A 24397-nucleotide genomic window follows, 5' to 3' on the forward strand; every position below is an offset into this window, starting at 1 on the left:
AGGCGACAGGCCCCTCAGTTTAGCAGGCAGCGCAAGGTCCTTTCTTCCCTTTTAATGGTGACAGGCGCCCCGACTGCGGTCGCAGCAGCCGTGGAGGGGCTCCCCACTCGTGGCCCCCAGTCTGTCTCTTCACGATCCCCAAAGGAAAATAAGTAACAAACCGACCCTGGAGGCATAGCAACCTCAATTGCCCTCACCCGCAAAGACCCTCCTAACGGACCCCCAAGGGCGGCGGGCGCAGGGCTTACCTGGTGGCTCCCTCCACTTCGACCCGGCTCCGGCCAGGCGCCCCCAGAGGAATAGTAACCATCGCCTCCTCCGCCTTCTACCTGCCAGGTGGTCTCAGCCGGGCCGCCCCCGCGCACCCTCCAGGACATGGGAGGCTGGGGAGGTTCCGAACGAGGAGGATAGAGAGGTGGAGGTGGGTGCACGGGCACATCTCCACCCCCGGGCCCGTAGTAGCGGCCGTAAGGCTGACCGTCACTAGGGCCGTAGCCCGAGCGCCTCAGGGCCGACATGGGCTCCGCTGCCCGCAAGCGCTTCCCGCCCCCCACGACTGGCCCATTGCGCAGGCGCCTGCCCGCGAACGTGAATGGACAGCGGCGAAGGGGGTAGGACGACAACAGCCAATCCCAGGCCCGGTCCCGCCCCTCCCGCTGCCAAGGCTAACGGGAGGGAGCTGGTTACGATTACGCAATCTTGGAGGCAGAAAGGGGCGGGGGAGCGCTGTGTTCCTCAAAAGGGAGAAGACGTTTCGCCACCTTTTCTTCCGTCTGGACTCCTCTTTCCCTCTTCGTCGTGGATGGGGAAAGCGTGTTCCGAACCACACGAAGGCCCCGCCTCCTCCTCACGTCGGTAACGTGATACCGGAAGTGGGCGGGGCGGCATGGAGGAGTTTCCGGAAGGCCCCGGCGGCTGAGAGCCGGGGCGGACGTGTGGTCCCAGACGGGTTCCTGTCCCGGCCCCAGTCCCGCCGAGGCGGCGACTGCGGTAGGAGGAAGAGGAGGTGTTGGACCCGCTGGCCCGTTGCCGCTAAACCTTGCAACCTTATCTCAGCTCAAGATGAACTATATGCCCGGCACCGCCAGCCTCATCGAAGACATCGACAGTGAGTAGCCCATCTCCTCCCGGGCGGGCGCCTCTTCGGAAGGAGCTTGTACAGTGAGTCCCGAGCCGGGGGCTGTTTTTGTGGTTGTTTTTTAAACACAGTTAAGTGTTCCGCGTTGACATTCTCTACAACCAAGGTACAATATCGCATGGCGACCCATATACCCTACTTCTCTGGCTTGGCCCCCACAACTTCCGCGGGTCCCGGGGTCGTGAAAGTCATCCTGCTGCTGAAGAACTGGGCAGCCGAGGCCCAAACGCGAGTGCCCCGACAGAGATTCCTTCCCTGCCGCTACCTCGCACCTGCAAGGAACAACGCCAGTTGGATTTAATTGACTACTAAGCCGAGGCTTTATTCTGATGTAGCCATCTGCAGTGTGCTTTCACCGTGACCTCAAACACGCTCAGGTTGGGGGGGGGGGGAAACAAACCCGCATTCAGCTTATGGCAGAGACTCGTGTCAGCTATGGTAGTAATCTTTTTTGAAAGGCCGTAGAACTTCAAACGTCTTTTTTTCAGCTAGACAATTTCCATCTTTTACTAAGACTTTTTTTTTTAAGACTTCTATTTTCCGCTCTGAAGGAAAGCTCAAAACTCTTAAACACTGCCATCGAGTCAATTCTGACTTGTGGCGACCCTATAGGTCAGGGTAGAACTGCCCCTGTGGGTTTCCGAGACTGCAACTCTTTAGCAGAGTAGAAAGCCTCTCCTTTTACCCAGCGCAGCTGCTGATGGTTTCAAACTGTGGACCTTGAAGATTACAAATCGAATAGGTAACACACTATACTATCAGGGCCCGCCCCATCCGTGTTAAAAAAAAAAAAGCAAAAGAGGCTACTTAGAGTTCTCTGTTCTTTGCCTTTTCTAGACAGTTCTTTGTGGGTTATTCCTCAAGCAACGTGTTTGAATCCTGGTTTGAAAAATGTTAACTTATGAATGGTTTTACCAAACAAACTGCAGCAATCTCTTCGTGTCAGCTAAGGGTATGCAAATTATAGAGGATCAATGACCAACTTTTCTCTATGGTTGTCTGCAATCCTCTTTTAAATCCAAATAAACTATTTTGCTATTGAAGGAAAACATGTTAATTGAATCAGGTCCATAAGTGCTCCACCACTGTGCAAATCTGTGGTGTATATTGAAATGCTTTATTTTAGTTATCTCAGGATTGCCTCTCAACCCCCCCCCACCCACACACACACACACTGATGTTAGGTATCTCAATTATTTTCCATCTTGGACACATCTTGCCATTTTACTAAAAATCATTTTTGTTCCTAGGTCTGTAATCTCTACCTATTTTTTAATTCCATGCCTATTTTTTAATTGTTGTAAAAATATGCACGAAACATTTCCTAGTTTACAGCTTTTCACATGTACAGTTTGTTGTGCCCACTCACAGCAACCCCATGGCACAGTTGGGTGTCATCAACCATGTTTGCAACCATCCTCGTTATCCATTACCAAATATCCATCATATAATGGTGAATCAAAAAGTGTTGCCACAAAATCATGGAACCCTTTATGGAACGAAAATGTCCAAATGTGAAGCGACTGTTCTTTGGCATAGCCTCCATGTAGGTCTCTACACCTCTGAAGATAGTATTTTCATCTCTCTAACTTTTCCCTGAAGAATTCGGAGGTCTTTATTTGACAGCATTTCAAAATGGCAGTTTTAGCTCGTTCTTACTGTAGCTCCTCTGTAGGTTCTGTGTGTTCATACAGTTACTCTCTCTTCCCACTGCTTCTGGGACCTTGCTCCGTCAATCCTTTTCCCCGACTCCCCTTCTCCAATGTCCCCCTGAAACCATGGTCCTGTTGTTTTCTCCCCCTATCTTATCTAGATAGACATCCAGAGACAATATTAAGCACAAAACAAGACAGAGCAAAATAACAAACATTTTTTTATGAGAGCTGACAGACACATCTTTTCTCCTGCACAGTGACTGGTGGGTATGAACCATGGATTTGAGGATTATCAGCCCAACATCTACTTGACAGTACCACTAAGGCATCTTTTGTAGAGGGGTGTGATAGGCCACCCACTTAGCCTTGTGATCTGTTGTCTGGGTGTTTTTTTTGGGGGGGTGGTAATTTTTGGTCATCACTACCCTTCTGATGCTTCATTATTAAAACTCAGCAAGCAAGAGCTGTAACTCAGCTCTTCTGGGTTCTCTCCCTCTCACCAGCATTATTACCATGACTATATTATTAATTCTATGTGTTTATCTTCTCTAATACTAGTACCTGGTGATTTTCTTACCTTTCAAATTTGTACTTTTCTAAAATAATCTCATGCATTTAGTCTGCTTCTTTAAATATCTTGGAGACCTGGACTATAATATTTAAATCACCCACTTTTGGATCTGCCCAAAATTGTTATAATTCTTACCTCTTTGTCATTCCAGTTATTTCCAATTGCCTGCTGGCTTTTTTACCTTGGTATCTACTAGATAGTACTTGAGTGTCACAAACAGGTTATAGCCTTCCTCTCTAAGCTTGCTTCCTTTATTCCCAACTTTTAGTAAAGAATGACTCAAATTCTCGCTTCTTTTGTTCACCTCAGGACCCCACTTTCTCACACAAATCAACACAGTTGGCAAAATCCCATCACTTCTACCTGCATGGTCTTATTTTCATCTGCTTTCTTCTCTGTACCTTGAGTCTTCTCTTTGTTCATGCCTCAGGTACACTCTGGAAAGAGCCCCCTAACTGTTCTTCCTCTGTTTTCTTACTCTGGTTGACATAAAGTCCAACTCAGCTTGGCCCCTTTTATTTCTTTTCATGCCCTCATCTTTCAGCCCTTTTTACTTCTCTGTCATTTGTAAATTTCCCTCGCTTCTGTACACTTTCCATGCCCCAAACTTTTTCAAGATTTAACTCACATAACTCCAACTAGATAAAGTTTCTTTCTAAAGACTCAAAATTAAGAATTGCTTTTTTGTGTTATTTAATTATAGCCCCAAAAGGACTATAAATTCAGAGCAGAATCAGTATCTTTTTTGTATATTCTGCTTCTAGAAAGTACTTTAGGTGTAGCATTAAAGAACTAAAATATTAAAATATATATATTAAGCATTAAGGAAATAAAGTAAAATTTGCTGCATTTTCAATGACTGGCTAATTCTCAGTCTTCAGATATCAGGCCCAAATCACCTGGTCAGAAATCCTTACCCACACCAGCGTTTCCTCTGTCATTCCTTCCGAACACCCTCCTCACTCTGTCTTGTTTCTTATTTCATTGTACTACTCACGACAGGTAATTTTCTTATTTTCCTTAGTCAGCAATAAAAATTCAAAAGGATGGTGACTTTCTGAGTCCCTCTTTGTACAGTTTATCCAGACTTCAGAAAAGCACATAAGCCAAAAAACCACATCCACTCCCATGGAGTTGATCCTTACTCATAGTGACCTTTTAAGACAAAGCAGAACTGCATGGGGTTTTCAAAGCTGTAAGTCTTTGTGGAAACAATACATCATCTTTCTCCCACGAAACAGCTGGTGGGTTTGAACTACAGACCTTGCGGTTAGTAACTCAACCCATAACATGTCATGCCACCAGGACTCCATACAAAAGCCCATAGCTCTCAGTAAATATTAAATTTCTGTTCCAGCTTATGCTCAGTGTTATTTTAAAAGTCTAAGGCATTGTTTAACACTGTCCCTAATTCCCCATGGAAAAGAAGCACCTCCAGAAAGTTGGGAATAAAAATGTCATATGGCCCAGCAATTCCTCTGCTTGTTATATGTCCTAGAGAAATAAGACCCTTCACACAAAATTCTGAGCACACCCATGTTCAATGCAGCACTGTTCACAATAACAAAAAGAGGGAAGCAAATGCCTATCATGAGAAGAATGGATAAGTAAACCTTAGTGTGTGCATACAATGGAATACTACCTAGCTTTAAAGAATAACAAATTGGCAAATCATCTCAGAATATGGATGAATCTTGACAATGTACTGAGTGAAACTAGTTGATAGGAAAAGGGACTGTATGAGACCACTATTATAAAAAGTAAAGAAAAAGGTTTCACACTAAAGCAGCACTCTTTCTTTGATGATTATTGGGTGAGAGAAGGAAGGGACGGAAAGTTACTGACTACAAGATAAATAAGTATTCATTTGGACAAAGACATTGGGAGGTTTGCAAGAGAGATGGTGGGGATATATACCCATGAGTATATATGAATTTAACAGGATATTTGTATCGTGAGTGTGGTAGGCCATACAAGAGGCAAAGTTAAGAGACTAAAAGATATAGCCAAGCATCTGAGGGAATGAGTCACTGGACTGGAGGATAAGGACCATAGTCTTAGAGGACACCAACATCAACTGGTATAACATAGTTCTCAAAGTAATATTCTACATCCTACTTTGGTGAGAAGCGACTGGTGTTTGAAAGCTTCTGAGCAGCCATCCAAGGTGCAGCTATTGGTCTTTCCCCATCTGAAGGAAAGAAGTATGATAAAAGTTCAAAGATAAACAAACTAATGGACCACTCATACATCAGCCCCTCCATCTCCCTGAGATGCCCAGCTACCATAGCCTACAGCTCTGCAAAAACATCACTTTAAAAGAAGGTCCTGGATAGAGCTGGGGGGGAGACATCACAGAAATCGAACTCATAATAAAGACATGCAGGACCCTGAAGACTCCCTTAGTTAGTCACCCGTAAGACCTTGAACTGAACTCACCCCAATACTAAACATTTAAGATACGGGCAGCATTTTCCTAAGGACAAAGTACAGAGGGATTGGAAAGGAGGAGGAGTGGAAATGAGCAACACAGGGAAGCAGTGGGATGTGATGGTACGTTGAAGGGATTGCAGGGGATTGAGTTGAAACTGTACAGTCCATTGAATGTAAAACTGATCTCTGTAAGGCTTCACCTAATTCACAAACTTTTTTTAAAAAGTCATTATTTAACTTGAGAGTTTCTTCATTCTAAAATGTGAGAGAAAAACTTCTTAAATTGAAGGGAAAATATTTCTAGAATTAGACAAGATCGGACGAGTTCAGGGTTGTATGGTTGTTGACCATATTTATAGAATTAGATCATGAAGATCATCGACTAAATTTCTCAATTTGCCAATGTTGAAACTGACAGTAAGGGTTTTTCCCCTGTTAGGCATCAGGGGATAGAGCCAACCAAGTCAGATGTCCTGGCTCCTAGCCTAGTCCTTCATTCTAAGACACTGATTGTTTTCCCCACTGAAATTCTGGTCTGAATCCCAGGCTGCCTTGAACTTGCCACCCTTTTTTCCAAATAAATTTATCAGGTACATTGGTAGAGGAAGTATTGCAGTTAAAATACTGCTGCTAACTTTATTTTTGTTGTTTCCACGTAAATACCAAAGCTAACAGTTCTCATTTTATTCCCCCCCCCCCATCTTCCCAGAAAAGCACTTGGTCCTGCTTCGAGATGGAAGGACACTTATAGGCTTTTTAAGAAGCATTGATCAATTTGGTATGTATTAACTACAGACTTCCCTTTGTTTCTACTTCAGATCATAATAGCTGTCCCTTGCATTTTGTTTCTGCAAAAGCTTGTTTAATGTATATTTTAATGTCTAGCATAATAGAACACTATTTTGAGTCAATGCATCCTTGTTTTCTAAATTTTGGAAAGGTCATATTTACAAACTTGTATTTCTAAAACTGGTTTTCACCAGACTGTACCATTAAAATGGTTTGGATTTTTTCTCCCACTAGAGGGAGCCACATGATAGAAATAAGCTCAGTTCACTAAGAAGCTGCTCTTCTGTCATTGGCTTGAGTGCAGTTACTCTTCATAGCTGTAGGAGTTCCCTCCAGTCCATGAAATCATGTAGAAGGAATTTTCTGAAGCGTTTTAGAGACCGAAACGCAAGCACAAGTTGCACAGTGCACATACGGATGCATCAGACTCAGTCTGCCTTTGATTCACATCCTATCTTTTTCTAAATTTAGATACAGATGTTTCCTTCTGTGTCAGAGAACTCTTAATTTCACATTGATATTTTTGAACATTTGTTAAGTCACCAAATTTGGGCATGAGATAAAACAGCATAATTGAAATACTTATAAAAATTATAAAAGACTGACCAGACTGTCAGAGTGCAGTATAGCACTAACGAAACATACAGCTTTCCTCTGGTTCTTTAATGCTACCCCCGACACACACACCCCCACCTTGATAATCCAGCTAGACCACCTTGATAATCCAGAGCATGTACACTGGTACAGATAAGAGCTGGAAACAGGGAATCCAGGACAGATAAACCCCTCAGGACCAATAATGAGAATAGCGATCAATACCAGAAGGGTAAGGGGGAGAAGAGGGAACCAATCACAGTGGTCGACATGTAATCCCCTCCCAGGGAAACGGACAACAAAAAAGTGGGTGAAGGGAGACGGGTCAGTGTAAGACATAAAAAAAATAATTTATGGATTATCCAAGGGTTCATAAGGGAGGGAGAGCCTTTCCAGCACTGACAACCGCTCGGCGATCATGCCTCTCGCAAAGGATCTCCACCCCTCTCCCAAAGAGGAGAAGAGAAAACAAGAAGAAGCGCCTGGTGCAGAGCCCCAATTCCTACTTCATGGATGTCAAATGCCCGGCTGCTATAAAATCACCACTGTCTTCAGCCATGCACAAATAGTAGTTTTGTGTGTTGGCTGCTCTATTGTCCTCTGTCAGCCTACAGGAGGAAAAGCAAGGCTCACAGAAGGATGCTCCTGCACTAAAAGACCCTGAGTCGAGATGAGTGGGAAGCCATTCTAATAAACCCATTTTGGATACAAAAAAAAAGGGGGGGAGGGAGAGTGGTGGAGACAGGGAATGAGCTGATACCAAGGGCTCAAGTAGAAAATGTTTGATGATGATGGGCAACATATGTATAAATGTGCTTGACACTATGGATGGATGTATGGATTGTGATAAGAACTGTAAGATGATAAAAAACTGTAAAATGATTTTTTTTTAAAAAGACTAGCACTTAAATTGCTGCTGCTCTTCAGTTGAACAAAGAAAAATAATTATAAGCCGTGGGTCGCTGCCCTGGGGTAAATTCTTTTGTTAAGTGCTGATAAACCAAAGCCATCAAGTCAATTCCAGTTGATAACCCACTAGGACAGTGGACGGTTCACCGGGTTCTGAGGCTATAATCTTCACGGACGCAAACTGCCTCACCTTTCCCGCAAAGCACGGACCCACTGACCTTGCGGTTAGTAACCCAAACCCCACGGAGCCATCGGGGCTCCTTTAAGTACCGATGCAGAGTCACATTGTTGGTAAATCATCACATACTGATGCCCACACAATAGAGAAAAGCTGCTCTTTGGGAAACCAAAGTTCCAGGCTTTGCAGTTGTGTCGGCCTTAGACTTTCCAAGCTTCCTACATTTTCTCATCGCCACGCTGAGCCCTGTTTATGAGCTGGGCTGCGAAATACAAGATCCGCAGTTTGAACCCACCAGCAGCTCCAGAGGGGAAAGACGGCTTTCTACTTCTACATAAACGCTCAGAAACACCCAGCTCAGGGTTATCCTTCTCCCAGCAGGCTGCTCTGAGTGGGACTGACTGGACAGTTGCAATTAGCTCATAGAGATTTAATGTTCTTGACTAACATTCATGTATCAGGGGACTTCAAAAGGTTCATGGAAAGATTCTATTCTCATTCCATGTTTCCACGAACTTCTTGAAGTCCCCTCATTTTAGTGCAACGTAATCCCAAATACTCCTTGAGCTTGCCACCGTTTAAAGGGCGCCTAAAACTGTGTAGCAGCACTGGTGGCATGGTGGATTGCCCACCGGGCTGTACGCCAAGGTCAGCTGTTTAAACTGCCAGCTGCACACGAGGAAGAGGAGGCTTCCCACTTAAGGGAAGCGTTGCCGTCTCAGGAACCCACAGGCAGGCCTGCCCTGTCCTCGAGGTCACTAGGAGTCGGAATGGACTTCAAGTCAGTGAGGCTAAAAGTATGTCTTGCTCAGTGAAATAGAAGATGGGTACTTGAGCTTTTCCCAGAATTAGCAACAGATCCACTGTAGATCCTTCTACTCAAAATAACTCTGATTATGTTACAGACCTTTACCCAATAATTTTAACTAAATATTTTTGTTTCCTTTCTATACTTTTCTAGCTAACTTAGTGCTCCATCAGACTGTGGAGCGTATTCATGTGGGAAAAAAATACGGTGATATTCCTCGAGGGATTTTTGTGGTCAGAGGAGAAAATGTGGTCCTACTAGGAGAAATAGTAAGTGAACACTAATAAGCTACTGTGGATTTCGGTATTAAACTAGTTAAGTTCCTTTTTGTCTTTCCAAGAGGAGGGCAATGTTGCCCACATTTTATGTAGGGTTTTTTTTTATGTAGATTCTTTTAGACAGAGGGAAACTGGAAAATAGTTAACTTTGTTTCAGTGCCTTTCCACAGCTTAAAGATTGTTATCCCATTGACCGCAAATATATGTATGTTCATTAATATGTTTCTGAAATCAGCTGTAGCAGAAAATTTTTTTAAACTTTAGTTTTTAACAGAATAATTCTGTAAAGTATATTTGATTTACATGTTAGAATATTTTGCAGTCATTAAAACAATTGGTTACAATTAATTTTTCATTGTATAAAGTGGTGATTAAGGGAAAGACATGTTGTATATTGCAATGTGATAACCATATTTTATAAAGGGGAAAGAAAATGACTATAGGAATAGCCTTTCAGTTAATCTGAACTGAAAATGGAACTCACCTTCCCCTGCGCCTCTGACTCACTGCAGGAAGAAGTACCTGTGGTGAAAGGTTAAGCCAGATCTTCTGGAATGTAGTTGCTTTACCTCTTTGTTTTATTTAAATATCACTTATACATAAAGCTATTAGAAAAGTGCTTTCTCTGTATAAAACTATTAGAAATAATCTAAGACTGTTAAGAAGATAGAACAGGATTCCATGAAATTTTTACATGCAAATTTGCTTTTTAAAGGGACTTTATTTAAACCCTTTAACTTAATCCTATTCATTATGAATACTGGGTTTGCTAGAAAATTCAAAATCTTTTAAAGACTAGTTGAGATTAAGATGTTTTTGTAGTGGTTTGCTTGTAGCTATTTTAACAATAAGCCACTTGAGAAAATGAGATAATTCTACCCAGGTTGGTTTGAAACCTCCTGTTAAAAATAGCTAGAAAAAACTACTATATCTATTCTCAGCACATTTTTAATGCAGTTTTTGTGGTAAAATTAGGTGCCTCGGCTGATATTCAGGTTGGCTTATACACAAGTTTGTATGGTAATACTATTAATACTGCCCAACTGCTGCTGCTGTGAAATGTATGAAATAGCCATTTTCTTTTCACAGTATTTTTGTGGTTGATACTTTTGGTTATGTTTAAGGATTTACAGTTTTGGAAACTCAAAGGGGCAGTTCCACTCTCCTGTAGGGCCGCTATAATAAAATCAACTTTATGGTAATGAGATTATTTGTTTTATGTTAAATCATCAGTAATTGTCTCATATCTTACATAGATGCTGAAATAAAACAGCCTTCTGTGGGGGAGAGGGCATGAGTAAATGACATTAAAGTAGTTTGTTAGCATATTAGGAGAAACTAACCCATCTTTGGATGGTGGGATATATATGATTGTTTATTATCTGTTTTTCATAGTTTAATTTTTGAAGAGGAACCATAATATTAATTTTTCATAATTTAATTTTTAAAGAGGACACATTACTTTAAAATGAAGAAAATATTTAATTTCAAATGTTTATGAGGGGGTATCCAAGAAAACGGAATTTTTTTCCCAAAAATTATATATTTAAATTATTTTGTACAATACAACCTATCACCTTCAAAGTACTCTCCATTACATGTAATACATTTGTCAAATCTGCAATTCCATTCTTGGAAACATTTTTCAGACTTGTCTGCTTAAATATCTAATAACACCTACCTCATTTTTTTCTTCACCTCTTCTACTTCATTAAATTGTTGTCCTTTCATGTCCCTCTTCATTCACAGAAACAAAAAGAAGCCACAAAGAGTGAGGTTAGTTAGGTAAGGTCTGTGGCTCAAGAGAGGCGTGCTGGGGTTTTTTTTTTGTTGTTGTTGTTGTTGTTTTTTGCCAAAAACTGGCACACTGAGATGGCTGCATGAGCAGGTGCATTGTCATGGAGGCAAAACCAGTTCCCTGTCTGCCACAAACCAGGCCTTTTTTGTCATGCACTGTTAACACTGTCTTTTCAGAACCTTTATGTGGAAAGCTTGATTAACAGTCTTACCTGGTGGCATGAACTCCAAATGCACTGAGTCAACAGAGTCAACATTTATGTCAATTCAGTAAGTTGAGGGACATCCAGAACAAGTTTTTTATTTTTTCTGTTTTTTTAATTTATTACTTTTTTTTTCCTTTTCTCTTTTTACATTTTATTAGGGACTCATACAACTCTTATCACAATCCACACATATACATACATCAATTGTATAAAGCACATCCATACATTCCCTGCCCCAATCATTCTCAAAGCATTTGCTCTCTACTTATGCCCTCTGCATCAGGTCCTCTTTTTTTTTTCCCCTCCCTCCCCGCTTCCCCCTCCCTCATGTGCCCTTGGTAATTTATACATCGTTATTTTGAAGAACAAGTTTTGTCAGCAATTGACATTTCACCTTTTTTGAAACAAGTAAACCTCTTGTACACTTGAGTTTTTCCCATAGCGCTGTTCTGGTCAGCTATGTTCAATATCACAAACCATTTCTGCAGCATTTTTCCCGAGCAGAAAACAAAACTTCAAAGTCCCATGCTGTTATTTTAAATCAGACATCACAAAAAAACAAGTGAAACTGCTTTTATGAAAAAGTTCATTGTGACCAGAGAACCTTCCCAGGCGACGACACCACTGGGTGCACTAACTCGGAACAAGTTACTCATTGCTCCCCTAGTGGGGAAAATGCATATTACAAAAGCTCCGCTCTGCCCAGTGCAATTCCGGTTTAGGGGGAGTACCCTCTTGTATGGCCTCTGCTCGCACTTCTAGTGCTAAACAGAAGAGTCGAGCTTTCTGTGTCAGTTACAGTTGTGTCTGTAGCTGGGGGTGAGGGGTGTCTGTGTCTGTGTGGGAGAGAGAAATAGACACCTGTTTGTATTTGAAAAAAAATCACCATTTCTTGGAATCCCTTTATGGAAAAAAGTACTCGTTTTCTTTTAATATGCAGAACGTTTCACCTGCATTACTTAAAGACACATGATTTAGGAATGCTTGCATAATCCTATGACACAACGGTCAGTCAGAAATTATGTACCAGTCCCCAGAAAACTCATACCCAGAAATCATTTCGTTTCTATAAACAAATGCATTGCTTAAGAAGTCACTGGATTCCGCCTCAAGGATAATGATGCACACAGCCTTAAGTAACATATCTGATTATTGGGAAGGAACATCATAACAACTGGCTCATTGAGTAACATACTGAACAGCCCAGGAGGCCGTGTACTGAGAACACCATGTTCCCTTTGGCTGCTACCTATGGGTAATGAGGTCAAGCTGCATATTATCATCTATATCTTGCAGGGTCTTGTTGATTTCTGGGAAATCAGGGAAGGGCTGACGTATGTACTGTAGATGGCTTACCCTCTGACCTCTGTGGTGAAAGGCCTGTATCTGATGTCCACAGCCTTGTGGGTTCTGAGGCCTGGGCAATATGTGAACACTTGTATCTAGTTGTTAGGTTGGGACATCTGGAGCACTTGTGTATGTGCCTATGTCTTACCCACATTTCATGCTTCCAAGTCATAGAGGAGGAACGGTGAGAAACAACCTCCTGCCTGTAAAGCTGTGCAGTATACACTGAGAGAATAAGCCAAGGATTTTAAAGAGAAAAGACAGGATCTGTGGCTAGTGAGAAAGAAAGGCTCTTCTGCATGATGAAATAATTAAAGTATTGGAAAATATGCCACATGTTTATGCCACATCAAGTAAGACAATTTGTGGGTCTATATACACCTAGAAAAATGGAAAAGTATTCACCTAAATGTTCTCTTTTCCATCCTGGAATTTTGCATAATTAAGATTTTATTAGGTTTTTTCCTTCTAAAATTCCCACAATGATAATATATATATATGTTTTAACTTTTTATATTTTAATTTTTTTAATCATTTTATTGGGGGCTCGTACAACTCTTATCACAATCCATATGTACACCCATCCATTGTGTCAAGCAAATTTGTACATTTGTTGCCATCATCGTTCTCAAAACATTTGCTTTCAAAAAAAAACAAAAACATTTGCTTTCTGCTTGAACCCTTGGTATCAGATTCTCATTTTTCCCCTCCCTCTTGAGAATATAATTTTTAAATAAGGGGACATTTTTTTTACTGAACAAAAAGTTAAAATGTATTGGGCCCAAACTAGCTTAGTAGCTTACTGATCTGCTAAAGTTTTTCTAGAAGCCTGTTGCCATCAAGAGCAAAAGATTAATGCTAAAGTAGGGCAGCTTATTGTCTTTAAAAGTGGGGTGGGCAGTATGAAACTTCAAATCAGGGCTTTTTACCTTCTGACTGAGCAGCAACCCCCAGAAATTAAGCTGACTTTGATCATGTGAAAATATAAGAAACATCAGAAGTCACTTTGGTTTGAATAACTTGTCTTGGATTCTCTGGAGTTGGGAAGACAGCTGCTTTAAGAAAAGGTGGTCCTCAACTCACTAGGATTTTGAATCACCTAAAGTCTTGTTACGAGCTTGCGTGGCGCAGATGGGTAAGTCCTGTGCTACCACAAGGTCGGAGGTCTCCGTTTTGATGCCCTGTGGAGCCAGGTTGCTTAGGCGTACACCACTCACAATAATAAAAGTTGTGTGGTACACAGCTACTGATCTCTATTACCCACTTATATTTAGTTTTGTACTGGAGGGTACCCCAGAAAAAAATGGGAAATACTCCCCCGGGCAGACCTTTCATAGTACAAATTTTTCCCATTAGGCAAATGTTGAGCAGCTCGTGCTTTGAGTCAGTGCGCCCAATGGCATCGCCTGGGAGGTTCTCTCTGGTCACAGTGAATTTTTTCATAGAACCAGTTTTGCTAGAACCTTGTTTTTGTGATGGCCAATTTAAGAGAACAGCATGTGACTGTGAAATTTTTATTCCTGTTCGGGAAAAATGCCACAGAAACTGTTGTGATGTTGAACACAGCTTACTAGAACAGAGCTATGGGGGAAAAAAAATATATGAATGGTTTTCTCGTTTCAAAAATGGTGAAATGTCAATTGCTGACAAGCTTCTTTCTGGATGTCCCTCAACTTCCTGAAGAGACAAAAATGGTGACTTGTAGTGCATTTGGAGTTCATTCGACCAGGTCAGACTGTTACTCGAGCTTCCATATAGAGGTTCTAAAAAGATAGTATAAGTGCATGATGACAAGGCCCGATTTGTGGCAGACGGGGGACTGGCTTTGCCACCATGACAATACCTGCTCATTGCGCCGGTTTTTGGCAAAAAAAACCCAGCATGCCTCTCTTGCCTTACTCCTTGCTTCATTTTGTTTCCATGAATGCAGAGGGACATGAAAGGACTGCAGTTTGATGATCTAGATAAGGTGAAGAAAAAAGCAGGGGAGGTGCTGTCAGCCAAACTAACAGGATGAGTTTGAAAAATGTTTCCAAGAATGGAATCACAGATTTGACAAATATATTCAGTGTAACAAAGAGTACTTTGAAGGTGATAAGGTGGTTTTGCAAAAAAAATGTAAACACATAGCTTTGGGGAGAAAAATTCTTTTTTAAATTTTTTAGAGTTTTTTGGGGGGAGTGCCCCTTTGTATTCTAAGGTAGAGTTGCCAGCCCTTTCTTTGAAAAGTCCATCTGTCCTGAGAGGAAAGATAGTTCAGCCTTATCCGGGTTTTATTAAAAATAACCCAAGCCTAGCTTTAGAATCCATGTGCACTTAGATATAGAATGTTTTCGAGGGTAAAGGGCTGGGGTGGGGAGTTTTGATAGGGGGACCCCATCATAAGGCTGGCTATAAACTCCCCTCCCCAAAGGGGACAAATAACAGAACTATGGGTGAAGGTAGACTCCGGACAATATAAAACATGAGATAATAATAATATATGGTTGATAAAGGATTCACAAGGATGGGAGGGTGGGAAAAGAAGAGGAAAAAATAGAAGCTGATACCAAGGGCTCAAGTAGAAAGAGAATGTTTTGGAAATGTTGATGGCAACATAGGTTCAAGTGTGCTCAATATAATTGGATGATGGATTGCTATAGGTTTGTAAGAGCACCCAATAAAATGATCAATAAAAAATAAAAGTTTATAGTTATATATATATAGTTTTCTTCTTTGAGGTCTTCAAATGACATGTTTCGACTCTCCGTGTTTTGCAGGACTTGGAAAAGGAGAGTGACACGCCCCTCCAGCAGGTGTCTATTGAAGAGATCCTGGAGGAGCAAAGGGTGGAGCAGCAGACCAAGCTGGAGGCAGAGACGCTGAAAGCTCAGGCGCTGAAGGATCGAGGTCTCTCCGTTCCTCGAGCAGATACTCTGGATGAGTATTGAGTCTGCTCAAGGCCAGGAGCATGTGCTATCACTGAAATGAAAGTGACATCCTGGTCACCTTTCACCAGAGACTGCTGAATTTTGAAAAATCCTTTTTATTTTACATTCTTTTACTGATGCAACCTGACGAAATCATGTGGCATTTTTGTTTTGTTTTTTTAATAACAAAATCATTGTGAAGAGACAGTCACATGGACTCCTTTCTCACACCACTGTGAAGCCAGCAGATACTTCTTTATGTCGCTTCCCTGATTCCACGTTAGGCTTTATAAGGGACATTCTTCACTTGTAAATAAAATGTGAATCTCAAAACTCAATTTACCCCCCACATTTACGTTGCCTTCAATGAACAGGTAAAATTAATACTCTGCTTTCAAAGATATGAGCAGTGTACACTGGAATTTCCCCCTTCTGTCAGTTTCAAGTTGCTAGTTACTTATAAAGAAGTATTTTCTTACTGCCTACCCTGGGAGTCGTGTTCTCTTTTTCATGTTTAAGAAACACAAAACTTCGAGCTCAAAGAGAAAGCTTCCAGTAGTTTTCCAGTAACTGGTTATTAACAGGAGCCTAACATTTGAGAAAGAGGAGCACTAGTGGTGCTGTGGGGTAGGTGTTGGGCTGGGAGGACAGTGATGGAATGTCTCACTTTCTGTGCAAGAGACAAGGTGCCTTGGTGGCACAGTGGGTTAAGCATTGGGCCAATAACCAGGGTCAATAATTCAAACCCACCAGACATGCCATAGGAAAAATATGTGTATCATGCCTGCAAGATGTACAGCCTCAGAAACCCTAACAGTACTCTGTCCTAAAAAAAAGTCCTCCATTCAGTAGCTGCTGACTCATAGCGACCCCAGAGCACAGGGTTTAGAACAGCCCCTGTGTGTTTCCAAGACTTAACGCTCAAGGAGTATAAAGCCCCATCTTAGGCTCACTCTTAGTCAAGATGGAATCAATAGCAGGTTTGATGATTTCATAGGTGTTTTTTTACTCCTGTAAAAGACCCCTGTGCATCTCATGCCCAGCCACCTGTCATTGGAGATTTGCACATTGCTATGATCCAGAGCAGGTTCTTACTGAATGTCTAGACTAAGACTGTAGAAAGAGACCTGGCCGTCTACTTTAGAAAATAGCAATGAACACTAAGTTTCCGTAATCCTATTTGGTGGTCAGGAAGCAGTGGCCAATGTGGTGGCAGTGTCTGAGAAACACTTGCTCTCGCTTTCCTCTCACCAACAGTTATTCTAAACCAGTTCCCATGAGTCTAACAACTTCCAAAGTGACTTTTGCTGTAAATCTCTTCATGCAGGTCAGTTGTCTAGCCATTGGAACTGACTCTTGTGTATGTGTGATACACATACAGGTCTCATATCTCGGCCAACACACTGCTTTTTGTATGTTGAACAGCAATTATATAGCAAATGTAACACACTTCCTTTAAAAAAGTAGTCTGCAATGGGACCGACAGTTCGGGGGGACATGGGGGAGGGGGAAGTGGGGGGGGGGAAGAAGTGGTAACAAACCCAGGGAGAAGGGAACAAGTGATCCAAATCGGTGGTGAGGAGGGTGTAGGAGGCCTAGTAGGGCATGATCAAGGGTAATGTAACCAAGAGGAATTACTGAAACCCAAATGAAAGCTGAGCATGATAGTGGGAGAAGAGGAAAGTCAAAGGAAATAGAGGAAAAAGCCAGGAGACAAAGGGCATTTATAGAAGCCTAGATATAGGCATGTACATATGTAAATATATATATATGATGGGGAAATAGATCTATGTGCATATATTTATAGGTTTAGTATTAAGGTACCAGATGGATATTGGGCCTCCACTCAAGTACTCCCTCAGTGCAAGAATACTTTGTTCTATTAAACTGGAATTCTATGATGCTTACCTTCCCAAGACAATCGCTTGAGACAAAGCGGGTGAATAGCAAATGTAAAGAAAGCTGATGGTGCCTGGCTATCAAAAGATATAGTGTCTGGGGTCTTAAAGGCTTGAAGGTAAACAAGTGGCCATCTAGCTCAGAAGCAACAAAGCACACATGGAAAAAGCACACCATCCTGCGTGATCACGAGGTGCCGAAGGCATCAAAGAACAAAAAATCACATCTTTGTGTGCTCACCTCCCTGATACGATCCCTGAAGACAAATGGGTGCATAAGCAAATGAGGTGAAGAAAGCTGATGGTGCCTGGCTATCAAAAGATACAGTGTCTGAGATCTTAAGGGCTTGAAGGTAAACAAGTGGCCATCTAGCTCAGAAATAAAGCCCACATGGAAAAAGCACACCAGCCTGAGTGATCACGAGGTGTTGAAGGTATCGGGTATCAGGCATCAAAGAACAAAAAATATCATTGTGAATGAGGGGGCAGTGCGGAGTGGAGACCCAAAGCCCATTTGTAGGCCACTGGACAATCCCCTTATGGAAGGTTCTCAGGGAGGAGACAGCCAGTCATAGTGCAATGTAGCAACAATGAAACATACACTTTCCTCTAGTTCCTAAATGCTTCCTCCCCACCCACTATTATCCCAATTCTACCTTACAAATCTGGCTAGACCAGAGCATGTACACTGGTACAGATAGGAACTGGAAACCCAGGGAATCCAGGACAGATGACTCCTTCAGGACCAGTGGTGAGAGTGGCAATATTGGGAGGGTAAAGGGAGGGTGGGTTGGAAAGGGGGAACCAATTACAAGGATCTACATATAACCTCCTGCCTAGGGGACGGACAACAGAATAGTGGGTGAAGGGAGACGTCAGACAGTGCAAGATGTAACAAAATAATTTATAAATTATCAAGGGTTCATGAGGGAGTGGGGAGTGGGGAAGGAAGGGAAAAATGAGCTGATGCCAGGGGCTTAGGTGGAGAGCAAATGTTTTGAGAATGATGAGGGCAATGAATGTACAAATGTGCTTTACACAATTGATGTATGTATGGACTGTGTTAAGAGTTGTATGAGCCCTAATAAAACGATTACAAAAATTCTATTATTAAAAATAAAAAAGAAAGGGGTCTGGTTTCATAGACAATGAAGTTACCTAGGAATGAAGGATGAGTAAATCTGACTACTTCTGGTACACGAGCTTAAGCCAGTCACTTACTTCTGTAGTTCTCAGTTTGTTGGAGGCTTTTGTTTATTTTGTTTTTTCAGTTATGAAATTATTCCAGACATTTTGTGTTTCACCGTCTGTTGTTGAGCAAAGAAGTCTTTTTCATAAGGTATTTATATCTAATTTTAAGGTGCGTAGGTTGCAAAAACAACTTTTGCTCCACTGCTGGGCTACAGGTTAGTGATTCCAACGCCCCCAGTGGCAACACAGAAAGTCTTGACAATGTGCTCTCCTAAAGAAGATAGCCAAGAAAGTCTGGGGGTGCAGATTTACTGTGAGACCGCAGGGTCACCTTGAATTGGAATGGGCTGTAAAGTTTAGGTTTGGGGTTTGTTTCATGTGAGGACTTTATTATTTAAAATACTTAGCAATCAATGGATTTAAATTGATATGTTGGAAAAGAATTATTAAAAGTACCATGAACTGCTAAAACCAGTTCTCAACCTGTGGGTCGCAACCCCTTTGGGGGGTGAACAACCCTTTCACAGGGGTCACCCGATTAATAATAGTAGCAAAATTACCCTCCAGATTCCTTAGCCCTCAAACCCAAACAGTGGTCTGAGTGGCTTAAAGAAAAAAGGAGGAAAGTGAAACTGAAATGGACTTGGCGTCTTGCGACAACAAGTTCACTTCAAACAATAACACACACACACACACACAATGGGGAAAAGGAGATCTTACTGTGATCAAGAAAAAGAACCAAGAGCCAAAGTATGTCTTTTTGACCTGGGGCCTATGTGCTGCGAACCCCCTAGGCCCAGGAGAAAGAGCCCTCTAACACCACAGACAACATGAAATGGTGAGAAGTTGCTGCTGGTGTTTGTGCTATCGAGTCCTTTTGCATAGTGACCCTATGTGTAACAGAATGAAATACTGTCCAGTCTTGGGCCTCCTCCCAATTGTTCTTGTGTTTAAGCCCGTTGTGACAGCCACCGTGTGAGGGCCTTCCTCTTTGTAACTGCCACTGTTCTTGGCCAAGCCTGATATCCTTTGCCAGGAACTGGTCTCCTGATTAAATGGCCAAAGTACATGAAAAAAAAACAAAACAGTAGCAAAATCACAGTTATGAGGAACAGTCTGAAAGGGTCGCGGCTTGAGGAAAGTTGAGGACCACTGTGCTAAAAGGACAAACCTCTCAGTCTTGGAAGAAGTACGGCCAGAGTACTACTTCATGGCAATGGTGGCAAGACTACTTTAGACATTGTCAAGAGAGACCAGTCCCTGAAGGAAGACCTGCTTGATACAGTGGAAAGGCACGCAGAGAAGGCCTAGACGACACGGACTGACACTGGCTGTGATAATGGGCTCGGACCCAGGGACAATTAACTGTAGGGATGGCTCAGGACTGTGCAGCATTTCTTCTGTTGTGCAGAGGGTCGCTGTGGGTCGGAGCCAACTCAATGACACCTAACAACAATATACTTAGGATTTTTCAACAGAAAATGTTTTGTTTTTTTTATTTTTTATGTTTTTTTTATGTTTTTATTTTTAATGCCTTATGAACCGTCTGCCTTCTGAACTATTGGTTTGGTTTAAATATAGGTAATTTTGGAGGAAACTGTTACATTTATTTAATGGGTTTTGTCCTTAATGTTACTGTTAGTAGCCAGAATTGGTTATTGTCCGGGTCGGTTGTTGGGTGCTAAGGAGCCAGTTCCAGCTCTTAGTGAGCCTGTGTATCAGACAAAACGTTGCCTAGCGCTACCCAGTCCTCCCAGCGGTCACTTTTTTTGAGCACATTGTTAGAGCTTGTGTGTCAATCTAAAGGAAAAGCTCTTCCTCTTTTCACTGACCTTCCACTTTATGAACCATGGTGTCCTCTAGGGACTAGCCTTTCTGATAACATGCAAAGCGAGACAGTCTCCCCCACTCTTGCTTCTAAGGCGCATTCTTGCTCTACTGTCTAAAAGCAAAAAACAAAACCAACAACTTCTAAAAATGATTTCTAGCAGCTGTACCTGACTACATAAGATACTGCAAGGGTCAGCGGAAACCGCATTTGTTTTAGTAAGCACCCCAGTTTCGGAACCTCTCACCCACTTCAAAAGAGTTGGATTCACTATAGTTTATTAAAAAGACGGGAAAGACCATAAACCAGCGGTTCTCAACCTGTGAGTAGTGACCCTTTGGGGGGACGGTGAATGACCCGATTCATAACAGTAGCAAAATGACAGTGATGAAGTAGCAACAAAAATAATTTTATGGTTGGAGGTCACCACCACATGAGGAACTGTATTGAAGGGTCACGGCATGAGGAAGGCTGAGAACCCTGCCATAACCAAACACTTTGAGGGAGTGTGTTGCTGGGCCTAGAGGATCAGGACCATAGTCTTAGGTCAGTTGGGGTAACCATTCACAGACGTGTTCTACATCCTACTTTGATGGGCAGCAACTGGAGTCTTGAAAGCTCATGAACATTCATCTAAGGTGCACCTATTGGTCTCTTCCCCGTGCAGAGGAAAGAAGAGTGCTGAAAATCAAACGACATGAGAACAGTTACTCCAATATAACCAACCATGCAAATGTCAGTCTTCCCGACCCGGGGAATAAGCTAGATGGTGCCTGGCTACTATTACCAACTACTCTGAACAAGGTCCTTGGTAGAGTGGGAGACGAGTGGGAGAGCAAGAAAGACTTGTAAGAGAGACCAGGCTTACTAATCATACAGGCACAGATGGACCATGGAGACTGGCCCTTCATTACCCTTCTGGGCTGAAATGAACAACTCGTTCCTGTGTTACAAAGGTGTGCACTAGTGTTGTATCCTTTCGCCATATTTACACAATTTGTGTGCTGAGCAAATAATCCTAGAAATTGGATTCCGTGAAGGAAAAGCTTTAACTTCTACTGTGCAAATGACACAACCTTGCTTGCTAAGAAGCACTTACTGATTGAAGATCAACATTGCAACCTTTGGTATAGACTCCATCTCAACATAAAACAAAAATCCTCACAATTGGACTAGTAAGTAAGAACAAAGCATGAGTCCATTGAAGTGGTCAAGGACTTTATTTTACTTGGATCCACAATCAATGTGCCCATGGAAGCAGTCAAGAAATCAAACAATGCATCGCACTGGACAAATCTGCAAAAGACCTCTTGAAAGTTAAAAAGGCAGATTTCATTTTGAGGACTAAGGTAAGTCTGATCCAAATCACAGTCTTTTCAATGTCCTCATATGCACGTGAAAGCTGGAATAAGGAAGACCAAAGAAAAGGGATTCAGGTCAATAGTGGTATTGATGATGTGTATTTCAATACACCTTACTGAATGCTGAATACACCTTAGTGTATTTCACTTGTCTTTCAAGAAGGTCAGCCAGAATGCTCCCTAGAAGTGAGGATGGCGAGACCTAGTCTCCTGTACTTTAGATATATAAGTCCCTGGAAGTGGACATCATCGTTAGTAACAAAATCCTCATCAAAGAGGAAGACCACTCAGGAACAACTGGCATTACACAATTGGAAAAAACAATGTTCTACATTCTTTGGTGTGTATATACTGGGGTCTTAAAAAGCTAGTGAGCAAGATGCAACTATTGGGGTCTCCTCATCAAGTGATAAGAAGAGTGTTTAAAATGGAAAGGCACGTGGAAACAATTGGTCCATGAACTAATGGGCCACACAAACATCAGTCATCACAACCCTGAGACCAGAACTGGATGGCGCCCAATGACCACCACCACCTACTCTGAAAGGAGCATAGTAGAAGGTCCTGGGTAGAGTGGACGGAAAATGTGGAACCAAAAAAAGTCATAAAAGAGACCAGGTTTATTTGGTGGATAGAGACTGGTGGACCCATGAACCTCTGTCACTCCTTCGGACCTGGGACTAAACTCACTCCCATGGCACAGCAATCATTGATGAACAAAAGGGCATTTTCTCCAGGACAACGTGCAGAGCAGGAGGAGGAATGGACACAGGAAAACTCAGAGAGGAACTGGGGCCCGTGATGGGATGTGTGACAGGATGCACTGGATGAGATGAAAACAAAAGGTGTACAAATTGTAGAATGTAAAGCATGAGATGTTCTGGAAATCTTCCCCAGTTCACAATAAGCTGTTTTGTTTGTTTGTTTGTTTGTTTGTTTGTTTGTTTAATGAAAAAGGAGGAAGCCCCTTGAAATGGATTCATACATGGACGGCAAGCCTGGGCTCAAATGTGGCAGCGGCTGTGTGTGTAAGTGTTTTCCAACCTCCTTTAAGCCAAACTCCTGACGAAATCTTAACAAGAGTTAAGATGCTGACATCAGAAGAGGGAGAGGAGGGGGCTTGAATTTCCAGGGTTCAAGATTTACAATCCTCCATTTCCAAGCCATAGTGAGACTTTAATGGTGCATTTTGTTTTGCTTTGTCTGCAGCAGCCAAGAATTGGGGCCTTTTAGTCCACCCACAGTGGTTTTCCTGAGCTCTGAGATCTCACCTACTGGTAATTTCTTCTTGTTATTAGATTTCAGAATATGTCCATGCTCATCATTTCTAAAAGGTTCTCTATGTAAGGGTTCCCTTGAGACTGCATTAAGGGAGAAAAAGGGGTGGCTCTCCTAAGGCCATCTTTATTCTGATAGGATGGCAGAGAGTAGCATATTCTGTCTCTTCTTCCTCTCTCCCCTGCTCTGAAGAATTCCTAGTGGCCGTGTATACTAAGTACAGGCAGATTCGCTCACATTGTCCCCCATGTAGAAGGCTTCTCCAAGAAGCCAGGCCGGGTTGATATGAACATGGACAGGTAGAAGAAGACTAGAAAGGAGTCTCATTTTCCTCATGCAAGTGTGGGCTGGGCGGCTCAGGCCGAGTGCAGTGCGGGCAGCGGAGGGTGAGAGCCAGCAGGTAGAGCGGGCACACCAGGCAAGAGATGACTGTTGCAACTAAGGTGGGCAGTTCCCAACCGCGAGCCTCAGAGGCCATGTGCAGCCAGCCAAGCACACCGCAGTAACAGATCCCAGCAAAGGGGTTGGATGAGCAGACGTGCAACACAGACCCTCAACAACAAACACATGAGGGACCAAAGGAAACATACGGATCATAACCCTGGAAATGAGCTTAGAGGGGAGAAAAGGAACATGGATTGAATATCAACTATAAGCAGCCGCTGATAACAGGAGGTTGAACGTGTAGTTTACAATATTCAATACAAAAAGGATCTGAAATGGAAACCACCTACCCCCCCCAAAAAATTTTAAATAATGAGTAAAAAAATACTTTTTTAAAACAGCAGCAGCTGAACAAAAGCATCCAAAGAAGAAACAAGCAGGTGAGTTGTGGGCTGGCAAGATTGGACTGGGGCGTAGTCAGCTCCACTTTCTCCAGACCAGCACAAGTGCCCACACCTGTAACGAAGGACAAGAAAGGCGAGGTCCTCCCTGTTCCCCACACCCTCCTGGGGACCAGCCACCACCTCAATCGGCAGTTCCTGCCACTCTCCCCCGCACAGCTGCTGCTCTGAGGTGAGAGCTGGGTCCTTGTGGATTGATTCCCAATACACACAGGCACCCCACACCCCACCCACCCAGACAAGTCTGGAGACTGCCTCATCACAACAGAAAGTGCAGTGCCTAAACAGCTGCCTGTCACCAATTCCTTCCACAACCACCTGTTTTGCCTCCAGCTGTGCTCTGGCCTTGAATTTCCTTCCAGCAATAAGCACCACCTGACCTTG

The 24397-nt window shown here is 42.6% G+C and overlaps 2 protein-coding genes and 1 long non-coding RNA gene across 4 annotated transcripts in view; 2 read left to right on the top strand and 1 right to left on the bottom strand.

Moving 5' to 3' along the window:
* The window catches only part of BAG4 (BAG cochaperone 4), a 63587-nt gene extending 62771 nt beyond the window's left edge, over positions 1–816 (bottom strand). The window contains exon 1 of the mRNA XM_075556687.1: positions 249–816. Within this exon, the coding sequence (XP_075412802.1) occupies positions 249–518 (270 nt within the window). The 5' untranslated portion in view covers positions 519–816. The remainder of the gene's footprint in view (positions 1–248) is intronic.
* LSM1 (LSM1 homolog, mRNA degradation associated) lies at positions 733–15950 on the top strand. Of its 2 annotated transcripts, XM_075556689.1 has the most exons (4): positions 749–1108; positions 6507–6575; positions 9229–9344; positions 15463–15950. In XM_075556689.1, the coding sequence occupies exons 1-4, from the start codon at positions 1063–1065 to the stop codon at positions 15631–15633; spliced, it is 402 nt and encodes a 133-aa protein (XP_075412804.1). In that variant the 5' UTR covers positions 749–1062; the 3' UTR covers positions 15634–15950. The 2 variants fall into 2 exon arrangements, with proteins under 2 accessions (XP_075412805.1, XP_075412804.1); XM_075556690.1 differs by lacking the exon at positions 6507–6575 and having other exon boundaries at positions 733–1108.
* A 3327-nt stretch (positions 15951–19277) lies between these two features.
* LOC142454434 (uncharacterized) lies at positions 19278–23176 on the top strand. The gene is made up of 3 exons (XR_012785697.1): positions 19278–19539; positions 22848–22918; positions 23100–23176. It is a non-coding gene; the product is annotated as an uncharacterized LOC142454434 (long non-coding RNA).
* Positions 23177–24397: the final 1221 nt, after the last annotated feature.

Source organism: Tenrec ecaudatus, chromosome 8 (assembly GCF_050624435.1).
Source record: "Tenrec ecaudatus isolate mTenEca1 chromosome 8, mTenEca1.hap1, whole genome shotgun sequence".
NCBI lineage: Eukaryota > Metazoa > Chordata > Mammalia > Afrosoricida > Tenrecidae > Tenrec > Tenrec ecaudatus.

What these genes read in the sequence shown, in the direction of transcription:
- LSM1 (XM_075556689.1), top strand. Translation starts at nt 1,063, where the DNA reads ATGAACTATATGCCCGGCACCGCCAGCCTCATCGAAGACATCGACA. An exon ending in CCTCATCGAAGACATCGACA is followed by an intron (nt 1,109 to 6,506) that starts GTGAGTAGCCCA and finishes CCATCTTCCCAG; the next exon opens with AAAAGCACTTGGTCCTGCTT. An exon ending in TGGTCCTACTAGGAGAAATA is followed by an intron (nt 9,345 to 15,462) that starts GTAAGTGAACAC and finishes CGTGTTTTGCAG; the next exon opens with GACTTGGAAAAGGAGAGTGA.